General features: G+C 56.5%; 1 protein-coding gene across 1 annotated transcript; it reads left to right on the top strand.

Annotated features, from left to right (window-relative positions):
• The first annotated feature begins 1971 nt into the window (after window positions 1–1971).
• On the top strand, window positions 1972–4590 carry R3HDML (R3H domain containing like). Its single transcript, XM_061441380.1, has 5 exons — window positions 1972–2240; window positions 2672–2790; window positions 3295–3427; window positions 4172–4287; window positions 4373–4590. Exons 1-5 carry the CDS (start codon window positions 1980–1982, stop codon window positions 4497–4499), a joined length of 756 nt encoding a protein of 251 aa, XP_061297364.1. The 5' UTR covers window positions 1972–1979; the 3' UTR covers window positions 4500–4590.
• Window positions 4591–15433: the final 10843 nt, after the last annotated feature.

Raw genomic sequence — 15433 nt, 5'->3', positions numbered from 1 at the left:
AGCAGGCCCTCAACAGCATCCTCAGCCCCACAGTTCATGGGGTGCTGCTGCCTTCTGCACTATGGGTCCCCTCCTGAGGCACCACAGAGAGAATGGAGATGCCTCAGCAGTGGTTTCCCTGTCTCCTCACTGGAGCATGCATCATCCCACCTGCTGGGTGGGGAGTGGATGGAAATATCCCTCGGCCATCCCCCCAGCCATTCCCTGGGGGCTGCAGCATCTTGAGTTGCTCTATGGGCAAGCAGGTGCCAGGAAAAATACACACGGGATTGTTTCAGCAGAGGCTCACAATAGAGTGAGGCTGTGTTAATACAGCACATCGGCTCAGCACCTGGGCACTATTCCTGCTCCATGCTTGGGTCTGCTCCTCTCTTAGCTCCTGGTTGGCTCCTGCTGCACAGTGGGTCTCTGGGATGCTGGGTGCAGCTGATCAGGCTCTGGACTTGCTGTGAGTCCCAGCATGGGGCAGGAGCTGTTTGCCTGGGATCCTTGTCCCATTCAAACCAGTGACGGCAAGAAGCTGCTGCTGTGGGACTGCCTTCTCCTCCCTGCACCATCCCGGCAGCGTCCCTGTGTCCCTTTCTGAGGAACAGCTTTTCCCTGGGCCTGTGCTGGTTTCAGCTCCATGTCTCCTTCTCTGTGTCTCCTGCCCGCGCAGGAGAGGGAGTTTGGCCTTGGTGCTCCCCTTCATGCAATCAAAACGCCAAATCCTGGCTCCAAACCCACCTGTGCCCTGGTGAACCCAGTACGCACCTTGCTTATCTGTGGCCCCGTGGCGGGGGGGGATGACGGCAGCGAGCCCCGCTGCAGCTCACACGTGGCCGCTCACACCAAGGGCAGAGGGAGGAGGAAGAGACGTGAGGGGCATTGCAAGCAGCCCCTCCAGCCTGCCGGCCCCACCTTGCTGTGACCTGCAACAATTCAGCTGGCCCCAGGCACCGTGACCGCTTGGGATGCTGTAGGGAGCACACCTGATGCCGCAGGATTGTCAGCGGCTTTCAGACTCGTGCAGTCACTTCCCCTCCCTGAGGACAGACACTTGGACACCAGCGCAAGCCTGAGGCGGCACAGCAGATCCCTGCGGTACCTTTGGCTGGGCATCGCCAGGGAAAAAACCCTCCTCCGTTTTCTGTAGCTGCCGCCCAGATGCAGCCGACCGGGGGGGTGAGGAGGTGACAGAACCGTGAATGTCCCAGAGCAGGTTAAACCCCCATCCGGCAGCAAACGCCCTTGGCTGTCTGATGGACGGGTGGGCTGGGCTTTGCTCGCTCCCCCCCCGCCAGCATCTTGCAGGGCTCTGTGTTGCTGCCAGCCCGTCCGTGTGAGGAGGCACCCGGCAGCCTATAAATGCCCGAGCGCGGGGCTCCTTCATGACCCTCTCCGGGGGCAGTCAGGATGCACCAGGCGCTGCAGCGGGCTGCCCGCCGGGGCTAAGCTAAACCCCTCCTGCAGCCGCCGCCGCAGGTTGGACGCGAAGGACAACCCCACCGGCTGCCGGCGCCGGGCTCTGCTCAGTCCCCAAGGTACGTGTTTGGAGCACAACCTCCCCGCTGCTCCGAGGAAGGCTGGCAGGGATGCTGGGAAGTGCTAGGCAGACGCCGGCTGACAGACGGGGAAAATTTCATTCATTCATTTCCTTTCATTTAGAACTCTTTTAGAAAGGCAGAAAATTCTGCTTTTGGCACTGATTTGTCTTCCCCTGAGGGAAGGAATCGTCAGAATTTGTTACTGGTGAAGAACTTTGCCGTGCATTTCTTTATCTGTATGAGATTTGTGCTGGGGATTTATTCAACACACCAAACATGTGGGAAGTTACAGGGCAGGAGGCTGCAGCGAGTTTCTCAGCAGGATCCTATTTAACCGCTGCCTGACAGGTTTGTGCAATGGCTGAAAAGATGGGGAAGGTTTTGTACTGATTTCATTCTTTAAAGGAAACAAGAAGAAAACCAGGTCCTCAGACATCTCCCTGCCGGGCTAGCATGACTGTGCTCCCCTTGCCGCTGCTCCTCACTGCTGTGGGCTTCTGGATGCCACAAGAGTCCAGCTCCCGGCTGCTGCCCAACGACACCGAGCCCCTGTCCCCTGCCGGGAGCAGAGCCGCGGGGCTGCTGTGGGGTGCGGGGGTCCCCCGGGGCAATCCGAAGCGGTTCCTCTCCCGCCGCGACATGAGCATGATTTTGGACTACCACAATCAAGTGCGGGCGCAGGTGTCCCCCCCCGCGGCCAACATGGAGTACATGGTGAGTCAGGCTCCAGTAGAGTATCTCTGGGTCCTTGGTGGGGTCAAGGGGCTCACCTGGGATGTGGGTGCCCAACCTGGTAAGGATGGGGCACCCACACATGGGGATGTCAGGGTTTGTGGCTGTCATCTGTCATGGGGGATGTTCCATGTCCCTGGTGCAGGGCAGGCGCATGCAGTCTCTGCGCAGGAGGGATGGAGTCCTAATGGGGTGATGCGTCCTCCCAGGGGCAGATTTAGGACCCCTGGTCCCATGCCTGAGACATCTGGGAGCTTCCCAGCTGTGGGATGGCTGCCCCTGGGCTTTTCCCAGCCTGATGTGGCTTTTGGACACTGGTGGGTGCTCCCTGAGCACAGGAGAGTGGGTTTCTCCTCTTCCCTCCTCTGGGCAGTCAAAATCCCTGCCTGCCCTTTTCCTTTCCTCCTGGCCAGGTCTGGGATGAGCGGCTGGCCAGGGCAGCTGAGGCGTGGGCTGCGCGCTGCCTGTGGGACCACGGCCCCCCCGAGCTGATGAAATACGTGGGGCAGAACCTCTTCATCCAGTCGGGCAGGTGAGTGCCCCGCGGGCAGAGCGGGCTCCTGGGAACCCCCTGCACCCTGCGATGCTGGAGGAGGAGGAGCAGCAGCCACCCCTCGGTCAAGAAGCAGGGAGGCTCTGAGCTGTAGTTGCAAAGGACTGAGAAGCAACCAGGAGCACATAAAGGCCCCCGTGGTGGAGATGGGGGATCCAGCTCTTGCAGAAGGGTAAATATAGGAAACCAGAGGTGCTCAGCTGGGAGAATGGCATCAATCCTGTCTGCCTGGCACATGGACCAGGGGGATGCAGGTCCTGGAGCTCCACCAGGAAGCTGAGCACTCAGGGGCCTCAAGTGAGGGTTGTGTGTCCACCAGTTCCACAAGTGGACTTGGCACGAGGGTGTTGTTGCCCCTTCTCACTAGGAATGCCAAAACCCTCTTCTCTCCCCATTCCTCAAAGCAGAGCCTTCCCCTTCATCTCCGTTGCCCATGAGCTCTGAGGGGGAGGAGGTCCACCTCACCCGCAGCATCTTTTGCAGGTCCATCTCCGTCATCAACATGGTGAAATCCTGGCACCAGGAGAAGCAGCACTACTCCTTCCCGCACCCCCACGAGTGCAACCCCCGCTGCCCCTCCAAATGCAGCGGCTCCGTCTGCAGCCACTACACGCAGGTGAGCATTGCACAAAGCCTCGGTGCAGGGAGCAGACCTGGGATCTGGGATGGAATCCTGGCAGCAGGGCTGGCAGCAGGCACTCTGCCTGCTGGAAAGGTGCAGGCATGAATCCTGTCTGTGATGGAGCGGCTTTACAGCACCCGGCTGTGTCAGCAACCTGGAATGCAGCTCCTTCATCCCCTGGCACATCCACCAGCAGCCTGGCCAGCACAATATGGAAAACTTCCCTCTGCTTCCCAGTGCCAGTCCCTAAATACCTCCTCTGCATGGCTCCAACCATTACCTGAGCATCTGCATCTTTGTGCAGCTCATCCATGGGGATGCTCAGGGACACTCTGGGTTGCAAATGGGCAAGACACTTTTTTAAGGAAGAAATTCATCCTGGAGAGGCTTTAGGAGGAGCTTCTGGCACTGTTTGCTCTCCGTGTGTGCAGGGTGAGCTGCTGGCTGCGATTCGGGGTGACATTTGGGATCTAATTTGGGTAAATCAGAGAACCGACCCAGACTGCTGCTCATTGGAGTGAGCAGGGGGCAGAGGGGCTGCAGGCAGAAGACAGACAGCGAAAGATCACTGGGGACAAAGCATTGCCTATGACGGGCACAGGATCCAACCCAAGGAATTTGCTAGGCGGGATGTAATTCCATGGTGCGACTCAGCCCTGCGCTGTGGTCCTGGGGTGGTGGATGTTGGATGCCTGGGTGGATGGTCACTGATGGCTCCTGCTCTCTGTCCTGGCGCAGATGGTGTGGGCATCCTCCAGCCGCCTGGGCTGTGCCCTCAGCACGTGCACCAATGTACGCGTGTGGGGCAGCACGCTGAGGCACGCCGTCCTCCTCGTCTGCAACTACGCCTTCAAGTGAGTGCATGGAGGGAACCCCCCCAACACCCTCGCTCTGGTGCTGGCGGTGGTGCTCAGAGGTGATGCTCTCCTCTCTTTTTAGGGGCAACTGGCAGGGAGAGGTGCCGTACAAGGTGGGGCAGCCGTGCTCAGCCTGCCCCCCAGCCTACGGCGGGGGCTGCTCCAACAACATGTGCTTCACCGGACTCAGATCCAACCATGTCAGTTGATTCTAGAGCTGCAGCCCCACGAGGAGCCTCCGGGAATGGGGATGGGGTGAACCGGAATTATTTATAACACTGACCCCCACACCAGCAGCCCGGCTGTCCAACCTGCTTCATCCCTAGTGTAGGAAACTGCTTTTATAAGATCATAATTTTTAGCATATTATATATTATTGTATATTATATATTTATATATTATATAAAATACTATATATTTTAGCATTTATAATTATTAGCATATACATATGTTTCAGCAGCATTTGTGTTTTCTGGCTGCTTTCCACTTTGTGGGAAATAGGAATGGTTCAGGTCCCTGTTTCCTGAGACGGGGATGGTTTGAGGGTGTGTGGAAGGAGCAGGGCTGGCTGTCGTGGTCCCTGCTCTGCAGGCTTGGGGGGTTTTGCCACTGCTCCCCACCTGTGCTAAGGCAGAGGCTGCTGTAGGTGAGTACCAATATGCTCCCCTTGAGGTGAGGAGCTGGAGAAGTGGGGAGCCCCAGCTGTGTCCCCTCTCCATAGCACACATCCCCACACCATCCCAGTGCCCTACCTCAACCCCAGCATCACTGAGCACCCCGTTATCCACATCCTCTCCCTCCCTAGGACCTCTCATCACTCAGCAAACCCAAGGATCCCCAGATTCCCAGGCCTTGGCTGTGATTCCTGCGATGTGTGTGATTCCTGCTCACTGTGTCCCAGCGGCCCTCTCCTCACTTGCCCTGCTCCGATGCACGCTCCTTTGGGACTCCCCATATGCTTGGTATCATTCCAGCAACACTTCTAGCACATGGCCCTGCTTGCCTCAGCATGGAACCACCGGTGGCACAAGGAACATTCCGGACTGTGAAGACCCCAGGGCTCCTCCTTGGTGCTGTGGTCCTGGAAGGAGCAGAGGTGTCCATGAGTGGCTGTGGAACCCTACAGGTCCCCTCGGTTTGGGAAGCAGAGAGAGATGGGAAGGAGCTGTGACTGCCCTGTGCCCCGGTGCTGTTCTCAGGGTACCACCCTGCATCCCACTGCAGCATCCCCACGCTCCCCATCCCCAAGTGACCCCTCTGGTTCCGCATGGAGTGGACAAGCCCCGGCTCATGACTGGGGCATTTTGTCCCCTGTGCTTTGTCCAGGCTCTGCTCTGCCCGTGCCAGCCCCACAGCTCATCCCACAGCCCCTGGTTCCCCAGTGTTTGCAGTGTTTGCCCCTTCCCCATGGGCAGGCTTTTCCCGTCACGGGTGGGCTATGGCACAAAACTGGCAGCACCCGGGATGCTGTGGAATCGGATTTGGCTTCCCTGTCCCCTGCAGCCAGGGGTGAATCCCAGCCCATCAGCTGCCCTGGCCTTGACACCGGGGGAAAATGGGAGCCCCAAAAGAGTCCAGTAAAAGCCATGTTTGAGTTTCTAGCTTGGTTACTATAGCTACAGCAACGGCACCTTGCAGATTGGTTTCCATAAGAGCTTGGTTACTATTTAACATCTCCACCCACATTAGCCCCGATTAAGCGAATCAGTAAGATAACAGGAGAGGCAGGTTTTCTCGCCCTGCCTCTCCGCGCTCCCTCCTGCCTTCACCTCGCTCCTTAGTGAAAGACATTTCTATTTATCTATTTAGATTTCCTTTTATTCCTCTACCTCCTCGGGTTTTTCCGCCCCAAGTCCCCATAGCAGTAGCCGGCGAGACATGGTCAATGTAAGCACCCAGCTAAGCGCTAAGATGGAGGCTCCATATGGTGAGTACAGCATTCCCATCGCCCGCGCTGCCGCCCCGGCGTCGCTCGCGGGAAGCGGGGCTGGGAATGGGCAGCAGCCCCCAGCCCCACATCCCGGCCCCACCGCGCTGCCCGGCCCCCACCGCCTCAGGTACCTGGAGATGGAGGCAGGAAGAGGGTCCCCAATTGACCTTTCTGTCGTATAAATACATCTCTGTCTCTGTGCTTTCTCTCTTTCGCTGTGCTTGGCTCAGAGAAGGAGGCACGTGCGAAGGGAGCAGAGCTGGCGCAAGGGGCTGCCGCAGGGCTGGCTGGCAGCACAAGAGGAAGGGTTTAGAGAGGAGGTGACGCTGCCTTAGGACACGCAGCCAGCCCCGGTGCAAAGGCTGTGGTGCCCGTGGTGTGCCAGGGCTGTGCGAGCGGGCACAGCGGGTGCCTGCCAGCGCTGCTGCTCTCACCTAGGGCTGGGGCTGGGCAGGTTCCCAGCAGGGAGCGTAGCGCCTGGATGAACAGCAGCCCCAGTGTCTGTGGTACAGAGCAGCAGGCAGGGAGCCTGGCTGCAGGGAGATGCACACCAGATCTGTGCCCATGCTCCCTGCACGGCACAGCAGGTACATGGGGCAGCCCCGTGCCACTGCTCTTGTTGGCTGTGCTAGATGCCTTCTGCCAACAAACATGGGTGCCAGGGGAGAGGTCCCCCTGCCCAGGCTGTCACCAGACCACTGCTACCCTCAAGATGGGTTCAAATGTGCCCATGTAACAGCTTACCTGCGCAGCAAGGGGCTGGGGCTGGTTCCATGAGATCTGGGAATCCCAGTTCCCTGGGCATGGCCAGCATGTGGAGGAAGGTCTCAGTAAACAAGGTCTCACAGTTGCGGGGTTCTCCGTCATCCTCATGGATCTCCATCACTTCCTTGTGGCTCTCCATCACTTCCTTGTGGCTCTCCATCATTTCCTGGTGGCTCTCCACCACTTCCCTGTGGCTCTCCATCACTTCCCCTGGCTTCCCATCACACCCCATGTCTCTCCATCCTGATACCTTGCCTCTCCTCACTGTATTTTTCATGTCCTGCTCCCCTTCTCCTTTATCACACCTCAGTCATGACCACACACAGCCCCACCAGCCCACACTCAGCCAGGTCCCAGGAGGGTTTGTGGGACTCCCAGGCAACCTCCTCGCACTTTGCCCATGGCCCTGTTCTGGGTGGTGCCTTCTCTTGCTCCAGGCTGCAGCCTCCTGTGGGTGCCACCTCCAGCCCTAAGCCCCAGGGTGCAAACCCAACCTTATTCCTGTAGTGAGCAACAGGCTTTGCCTGACAGACGTGATGCAAGGAGCTGAACAAGCTCTTTAATCACTTATGATTAAGTTATTCTGCCCACTTGTAGCTTGCACCAGTGGGAGCAGCCGCTTGCCCGCCCTGGCACATCAGTGACCTCAAGCACAGGCAGGCACACGTTGCCACTGGTTGGTCCTGATTTCTTGGTTTAATCCTGATTTTCTCCTAATATTTCAGCCTGAGGGTCAGTGATGGGCCACAGGGCAGGCGCAGGCAGGGCTGGGAACCACAGGGTGGCTGGAGAAGAGTCACTGCACATCCCACCATCTGCTCCCATGGCCAAAGCAAGCCATGGGACCACTGCCCACGAGCCCGTCGTGAGGCTGAGCCTGGGGCCTTGCCAGGGGAAAGAGAGAAAAATAATAAGAATAGAAAAGCAAGAAGGGCCTCCCAGACCAAAGGGGGAGGAAGCTCAGCGTTGGCAGAAGGAGGGGAGTCCTCATAAATAAAACGGGTGAAAAAGTTATCCAAATAGAGGCGAGGAAGGGCTGGGGACTGGGCAGTGCCTAGCAGTGCTGTGGGGCTGGGCTGTGTGGCAGGGTGGGCACAGCAGCAGGATGTGCCATGGGGCTGATGGCAAAGTGGTGGCCAAGCCCTTTCCAGGGTCACCGGGGAGATTATTCTCTTGGAAAGCAACGGGATGCTCCAGGCAGTGGTGGTGCACTGAGTCCCACCAGAGCAGCCAGTCCCAGCCACCCCCATGGCATTGCTGGGCTCAGCTGATGGTGCACACCACATCCACCAGATGAGCCTTCAGCCTTGGAGGGGTCATTTTCAGTTTCCTTTGACAGACAGAAAGACTCTCTGATTTTTCTGTCTCCCCATCTGTGAGGGGCTTCAGCATTTCAGTATCCATTTGAAGCCAGGGTTATATTAAGGGGGAAGCTGGGTGCTGGCACTTGGCCTCAGGACAGCAAGCGGGTCTAGCCTGCTCTTTCCAGCAGTGGCATTGATAAGATCAGAGTGGGGCATCCACCCACTGCAGCTCCTTCAACCCTGCCCCAGATTGCCTGCAGCATTGCCCCTAAACCATACCTTGGAGGCACTGGTTTCTCTCCCATCAGACCTGTGCCTGGTGTAAAGGATTTGGAGGATGCTCTGCTGGAAAGGGCTCCTCCAGGCGCACTGAAGTTAAATCCCCAGGGGAGGCTGCAAATGAGTGTGTGAGAGGGTAGGGTATGGAGAAGGTGTAAGGGGCAGCAAGCTGGTGATGAGACCCCGGCTCCACCTTAGTTCTCCAAATGAGACTTGGGCACAATCCTGGCAATTTCCTTCAATCCCAGCATGGGCAGCACCTCTCCTTTTTATATTGGAAGTGTCTCAGAGCCAGGGATCCCCGGGGCCGGTGGTTACAGCGGGGCCAGCTCAGTAAAGCAGCTTTGGAAATCAGCTGAAAAATGCGAGCCATCGGAGCTGCTTGGGCAGTTTGGTCAGATGTGGGGAACAGCTTCAGCTGAAGAACGCCAGAGGAGGCAGAAGTTCTGAGGATTTTTACTTTTCACTATGAAGCAGCTATTTCTCATTGACAAATTGATCTAATTATAGCTTTACACTAACTACTACCCAAACTGAGCTTTCCCCCTCTTGATTTCTCATGTCAGCTGCTATTTAATTCCTCTGTTTACTCCTTGTGCTCTGTGTCCATGGCACGGAGGCCATCAGGGACTCGTAAGTTTTGCGACACCCGCACAGGTCCTTCCCTGTGCCCACTCCTACCATCCCCACTGGCTGTTAGTGGTGTTTATAACACTGGCAGGGTCAGCACTTACCGGGGCAAGAAACCGCTGAGCAGGGTCTTGCTGCACCCAGAAATAAGCCCTGGTATTCAGATGGGATGCAGAAGGAACAATCACTGCTTTAGCTGCCTTGGCTTGATCCTGAGACTTAGGGAAGAGTATCTCCTTGGGGAAGAGCAGGGGATGCTCCGCATCGCTGGGAGCTGCAGGGATGCTGCTCGGTGTCAAGACAGTGACTGCGGTTGTATGCAGGGCTGCAACTTCCACCACACCGGGGCAGCCGTCTCACCCCAGCACTTACCAGGCAGCAGCACGCCCTGGTCTGCGGCTTCACTTGGAAACACGATGGCAATTTACAATGGGAGTGAGCACAGAGGGCTGGGGTGAGCTCCAGCTCTGGGAGGTGAGCAGCACGAGGCCTGGGAAGGCTTGAGGAGTGGCTGGTGTAGGTGTGTGGGTCAGACAGGCTCGGTTGGTCTTCTGCTGACATTTCTCAAATGGCATTAAAATGATGTTTGTCTAAAGCGAGCGCAAAGGGGTGGTGAGCGATGGTGGTCCCGCAGGCAGCAAGGTCTGGGTGATCTTCTTTGAAATACAGCAGTATTTGCAGTGGGATCGTGGCCAGCAGTGGGCACAGGCAGAGCCAAGGGGTAGCTGGAGCAGAGGGGTCACCTACAAGTGTCTCTGTGGTGGGCTTGGGGGTAGAGCAGGGCAAAGAGTGCGAAAAAACATCCATGACTGTTTGTGTTCAGGCTCCCCCTCTGTTTGCTTTCCTCAAATATTGGAGCAAACAACGTTCCTGGCAGAAATGTTTGTGGAAAGAGCAAATGTTGCAGAATTTCACGAAAGGCAAATTTCAAGGTAGTGGCTGTATCACGAACCCAAGGCTGATGGCTCTGCACTGGGCAGAGGCACCACATTCCCACTGGGGCCTCTGAGCAAAGCCAGGTCCCAGAAGCAATTACGCTGAAGGAACGAGCCCCATCCAAGCTTCAGCCTGAGCATCAGCCAAAATTAACCAGCAAACCCCTTCAGGAAAGACTAACGGTGCCAGTCAAAAACTAACAGTGGGCTCTGGATGATGCACTGAAGCAGCTCCATACAGAGCAAGTGGCTGTGGAAAGACACCAATAGCTGAGGAGCAGCTGGATCCTGGCTCCAAAAAGCTGAAGTGCCCACAAGGCAGGACCGGACTTTCTATCCCGAAATGCTGCAGCCACTGGAGGGACTCTGGCTGCATCCCCATGGCACCAGGAGCCCCAGTGCTGAGGGGTGGAGGGGGACCTGGGAACCATCACCATGGGCTCAAGCCCTCTGAGCCCCCCAGCACCAAGTGTCCCTGCAGGCTCAGCTAGTGCTGGCATCTTCTGTTGGGAAGAGGACTGGAGGTGGCAAATGGGTGCTACTGTGTGCCTCCTGCTGTGGGTCACCACACACTGGCCATCTCCTCTGCAATGGGAGCCCTGACACATTCTCCTTCCCTGCACAACCAAGCTGGTTTGATGCCCTGATTTTCATCACAGCTCTACAGACCTCTGACCGTGCTCATCCCACCGCAGCCTCCCTTTGCTGTGGCTTTACCCATCCACTCAAAACCCCTCTGCCAGGGAAGGTGGCTCAGCCCCTGCTACCAAGCATGGGGCACCCAAACTCACCACCGTGGGACCAGTGGGCACCTTTCACCTGCCTCTGCATCAGAAACCTTTTCTGGCCATGGGTGTGTGTGAGATTTCATAGGCGATAACCCCTGGGAAAGTGGGAAACGCAAGGAGAGTTGTACACTCAGCTTCCTGGCGTGGCCCAACGCTCTGCTCAGGAGAGCCAATGTCAACAGATAGGCCTGAAGGAAGGAGCAAAACCAAATACATGAGCACTTCGCCGAACAAGAGCTGTAAAACCTGCACAGACCTGAACAAGTGCCACAACACTCTTTTATACAGTCAGAATCAATAGTCAAGCCCACTCAAGGTGTTTGCTGACACATAAACGACAGCCACCATGCTGCATTTATGGCCCAGTGCTGCTCCTCCTGTCCCATTCAGCCACTTCTCTCCCCACCTCTGCTCCAAGGGGAGGCTCAGCATTTTGCTGCGTGGTCCCCAAAGCCTTGATACCCCATGATAAGAAGCTGCTGCTCACCCCCAATGTGCCAGCCTGCCCTGGTTTCCAACTGGCTGGGCAGGACCTGCATCCCAGCCCATCACCAGGATGGCATGGTATGTCCCACTACCGCCTCAGCCTGGGAAGAGGATGCACTGATGCTAACGTCACCCGAGGAAATTTGGCCATGGGCTGTGAGGCTGGGCAGGATGTCAGGTTAATGGATAGGGCAACACTGTGGGGCTCAGCAGGAGGCATAAAATAACAACTGTCCCATGGAAAAAAGCCCTGCCTGTGCTGCAAGCCCCCATCCAGCAAGCTGTGTGGCCTCTTGCTTGCAGCCACCATGGCACATGAGCAGGTCCTGCCCCAATGATGAGCAGACTCAGCCAGATCAAGGTGCCCCAGCAGGAAGGAGCAGAGAGGGCATTGATGGGTGCTCAAGGGAATCAGCCATCGGCAGGGTAAAGATAGCACTGGGAAATGAAGGGTGGAATAAGGAACAGGAGGGACAAGGGGACGAAGAGCCAGACTTCAGATCCACAGCCTGGCTGCTTCCCTCCCTAGAGTCTGCTGCCATCAGGGACCAAATGGTGGTGGAATGGAGGTGGTAGCTTTGCCACCCCATGGATACCCTGGTGAAAGCAGAGGCAGGTGCTGCCTGCAGCTCATCCATGGGTGTTCTCAGGGACTGCCACTGTCTGAGAGAAATCTCTGTTGACCTGGGTGTGTTTCTGTGCTACAGGCATTGAAACCTGTGTGGAAACGGAGGGGTGAAGAGAGGTGTCATGGGGTTACGTACAGTTCAGCCCCAGCCCTGCCCCTGGTGCTGCTCCCGGCTCCATGTGGGCAAGCTGGGCATTAGCACACCCCTTCCCTGGGCATGGAGCCGATGTACGGACTTGTGGTCATTCCCCATCCCTGACTCATCAGGAGCCGATGTACGGACTTGTGGTCATTCCCCATCCCTGACTCATCAGGAGTCTTCTGGCAGCTGCCAGCCGCATGCATTCCAATTAATATGAATGCACTACAGGCAGCCCTGGGTGGGAGCTGCAGAGATGGGACAGGAATGGTTTAGGAATGGTTTGGCTCCATTAGACTTACGCCTTTGAGATGGTGCTCGGGATCCAGTCCAGCGTCTCTGGATGGCAGGAACGAGCTCTCTCCTCCTTAGCACAGTGAAAACGGGTAGGCTTGGTGGGATGAAAACCATCAAGGAGGAAGGAAAGTGCAGGAAAATGGGTGTTTCAGATGGGCTTGGCCCCAAGATGGTTCTTCTGGGTGCGGAGGCCATGCTCGCTCCTGGCCATGGTTGGGGCACAGGGTTGCATTGCCAAGGTGCCCAGTTCTCCCTTCCAGCATTCAATGTATTGCTCAGTGCCTATGAACACCCAGTGAAGTGCCACACTAATCCTACACCTAATTTTCCTCCTCTGGGCCAAGCAGAGCCCCATGTGCTGGCACACACACTCCCTGCAGAGGAGAAACATGTCTGCGGGACAAAACTCAGTGCTGCCCAAAGACAGGGAGCACCAGGCACACAGCTTCCTCTGCCACCCTGCTTCATCCCCGCATCCCCATCCCTGAGTGCTATGGTGGTGTCTGGGAGGGACGACAAAGGTCATTTCTCAAGGATATGGTGCTCTGGGTATTTATATAGAAACATCTTAAAGTGAAAGCGGGCAGCCTCTCCCCAGAGCGGGAGTCAGACCCGCTCCTGCTGTTAAACACACCCAGGCATGCTTTCTGGAGCAGCCTCTGGAGCTGCCCTGCACAAACCCAGCAGTAGGCCTGAGGCCAGGGTGAGGGCACCTCAGAAAGGTGGCCCAGAAAGCAGCCTGTGGGCACTAGCAGCAGGGCACAGACCCAGAGCCACCTTATAATTCCCCTCCGGGTAGTAGCCAGAAGCCTTTAAAATCTGCGGCTCCGCGGCACGAACTCCTGTTCCCCATCAAATCTCATTGTGACCAGCATTAAGGGATTAGCTGGTCCCTGCTGCTGCACCACAGCCAGCTCTGGGCATGGCTCATGCCCTGCTGCCCACGGGGGGCTCGCTGGCTGCACGGCCCCATCCCAGGGCGAGACTCCCCTAGCTTGGCCCGCAGAGAAGATGAATGGCAGCACATACAACCTGCTCCAGGAAACACCAGGTACCCACTACGCTCCCGCTGGCACTCACAGCAGGTAGAGAAGTAGCTGCAGAGGCGATGTGAATGAAGGGCATTGGCAACCTCCAGGGTCTCCAGTGGGGTTTCAGAGCAGCAAAATATGCTAATCCCCCACATACATATCGCTGGTCCCCATCAGAGGGGACCCCAAAGTCCCTGGTTTCTGTTTTGGCTTCTGGGTGGTGGTGGCTGTTGTCCCCAAGCTTGATTCTAGGGCTCTGGAGAGATACCCCAACTTGGGAGCATGGTGGGGTGGGTGCTGGGACTCCTGGGGGAAGAGATGGTGGAAACAGACTGGTGTCCCACAGACACCCTGGCTGTGCAATTTGGGATATGAATCGGTTGTCCTCAGTTCAGTTCCCAGTGCCCGTCATCACCGCCTTAGCAGGCCCAGGGATGCGCCCTGCCAACCTCCAGCACAACTTCTGGTCCTGCCCTGTTTTACTGCCTTAGCTCCTTAGCCAGAGGTGTGCAGTGGGGCTTACCCAGCCCTCATAATCAAAGCGTAAAAGCAACTAAAAGAGTTTCAGTTCTGGCTGCACAGAGCTCTTACAGGAAAGGTTTTTTTTGGGTCCCACTCCAGCTCAAGTCCCCTGCAAGCCAGCTCCCACAGGGACCACAGCGAGGAAGCTGACTGGACTCAGGGTGATGCAGGCAGCAGAAGCCCCAGCAGCATGTCCAAACTTGGACATGTTTGGTGCATTCCAAACCCAGGACTCTTCTAGAGCCCCATCCACAAAACACCCCAATAGCCCCTGCCCAACCCTGAGGCACAGCAAAAATCCTGGGGCTCCTCTTCCTTGAGCAATTCCCCCAAGCAGGGTTTGTGCTGACAATGGGGTTTGTGCCTCCTGGGGCAGCCTGCATCCCAAATCACCATCCCGTGGGATGAATTCCCAGCAGCAACCCACAGGGAGCCACGTGCTGAGAGCTGCTCCCAGCAAATACCTGTGCTCTTTATCAGTGGCGATTGATTTAGAAAAGTTCATGGTTGCCGAGTCCCATGATTGGTTTATTAAGAAATGGCTCATTTCCTCAAATGATGTAGTTTATGGTCATAATATATTTTAATTTCTTTATGATACAAGAGGCCAATGGCACTGGGCCTTTCAGGAAAGTAAAGGGATAAATAATAGCGTTATCCTGTCTTGGAGACATAGGTCAAATGCTCAGAGGCTAAATAGCTGTTCACTATGTTGTTTGGTAGCTGGGAGCCAGGCAGTTGGCACTGCAGTGTCATGCCCATGCGTGATCTTATCCCCTCCCCATGCAACAAACCTTGCCTGTAGAAAGCTCCCCTGTTCCCATACCTTGCTTGCAGCTGTGTGTTTCTGCGGCAGTAAGACAGGATGCTCTGTTGAACGGGAGGTGCTGTGGTGGCCACAGGCTGCAGGGGTGCGAAGCTGCTGTGGGTGTGAAGCTCCAGGGTGCTACTTTGCTCCCACTTACCCCTCTGGCACTTGCTGTGCTCTGGTGACTGAGGACACTGGGCACAAGTGCCTATTCAGGCACTCTGCCCACTCCTGCGGAGAAAAAGCGTTTAGCACTGACTTGTTCCCTTCTGACTCCAGAAACCAGAATCTCTCCAATTTCAACTTACCACTCCTTGCTTTCTTATTTTTCCCCCATGCCCAGGCTACCTTCCCCAGTTCAGACCTGACCTGTGCTCCCACCTCCAGCAACCCTACACCTTCCTCATGCTGCCTTCCACCCCTTTCCTGAGATGCTCCCCCAAAGTTCATCTTCCCACCCAGGGTGACTTTTCCAGCAGGAAGATGCTTTTTGCCCTTGAGGAGCCCTTGACTTGCCTGCCTTTGGGGATACAGGCTCAGACTTGCCCCACTGAACAATCCCTCCACACCTCCAGCAGCTTTGGAGTCCTTTGCCTTCATT

The sequence above is a fragment of the Pezoporus flaviventris genome, unplaced genomic scaffold, assembly GCF_033815535.1.
Source record: "Pezoporus flaviventris isolate CSIRO_AGI_PZ_B2104156 unplaced genomic scaffold, CSIRO_AGI_Pfla_v1 ptg000213l, whole genome shotgun sequence".
NCBI classification, from domain to species: Eukaryota; Metazoa; Chordata; class Aves; order Psittaciformes; family Psittacidae; genus Pezoporus; species Pezoporus flaviventris.
Note: the sequence above shows the minus strand (reverse complement) of the source record. Positions and strands in the feature narration are given on the sequence as shown.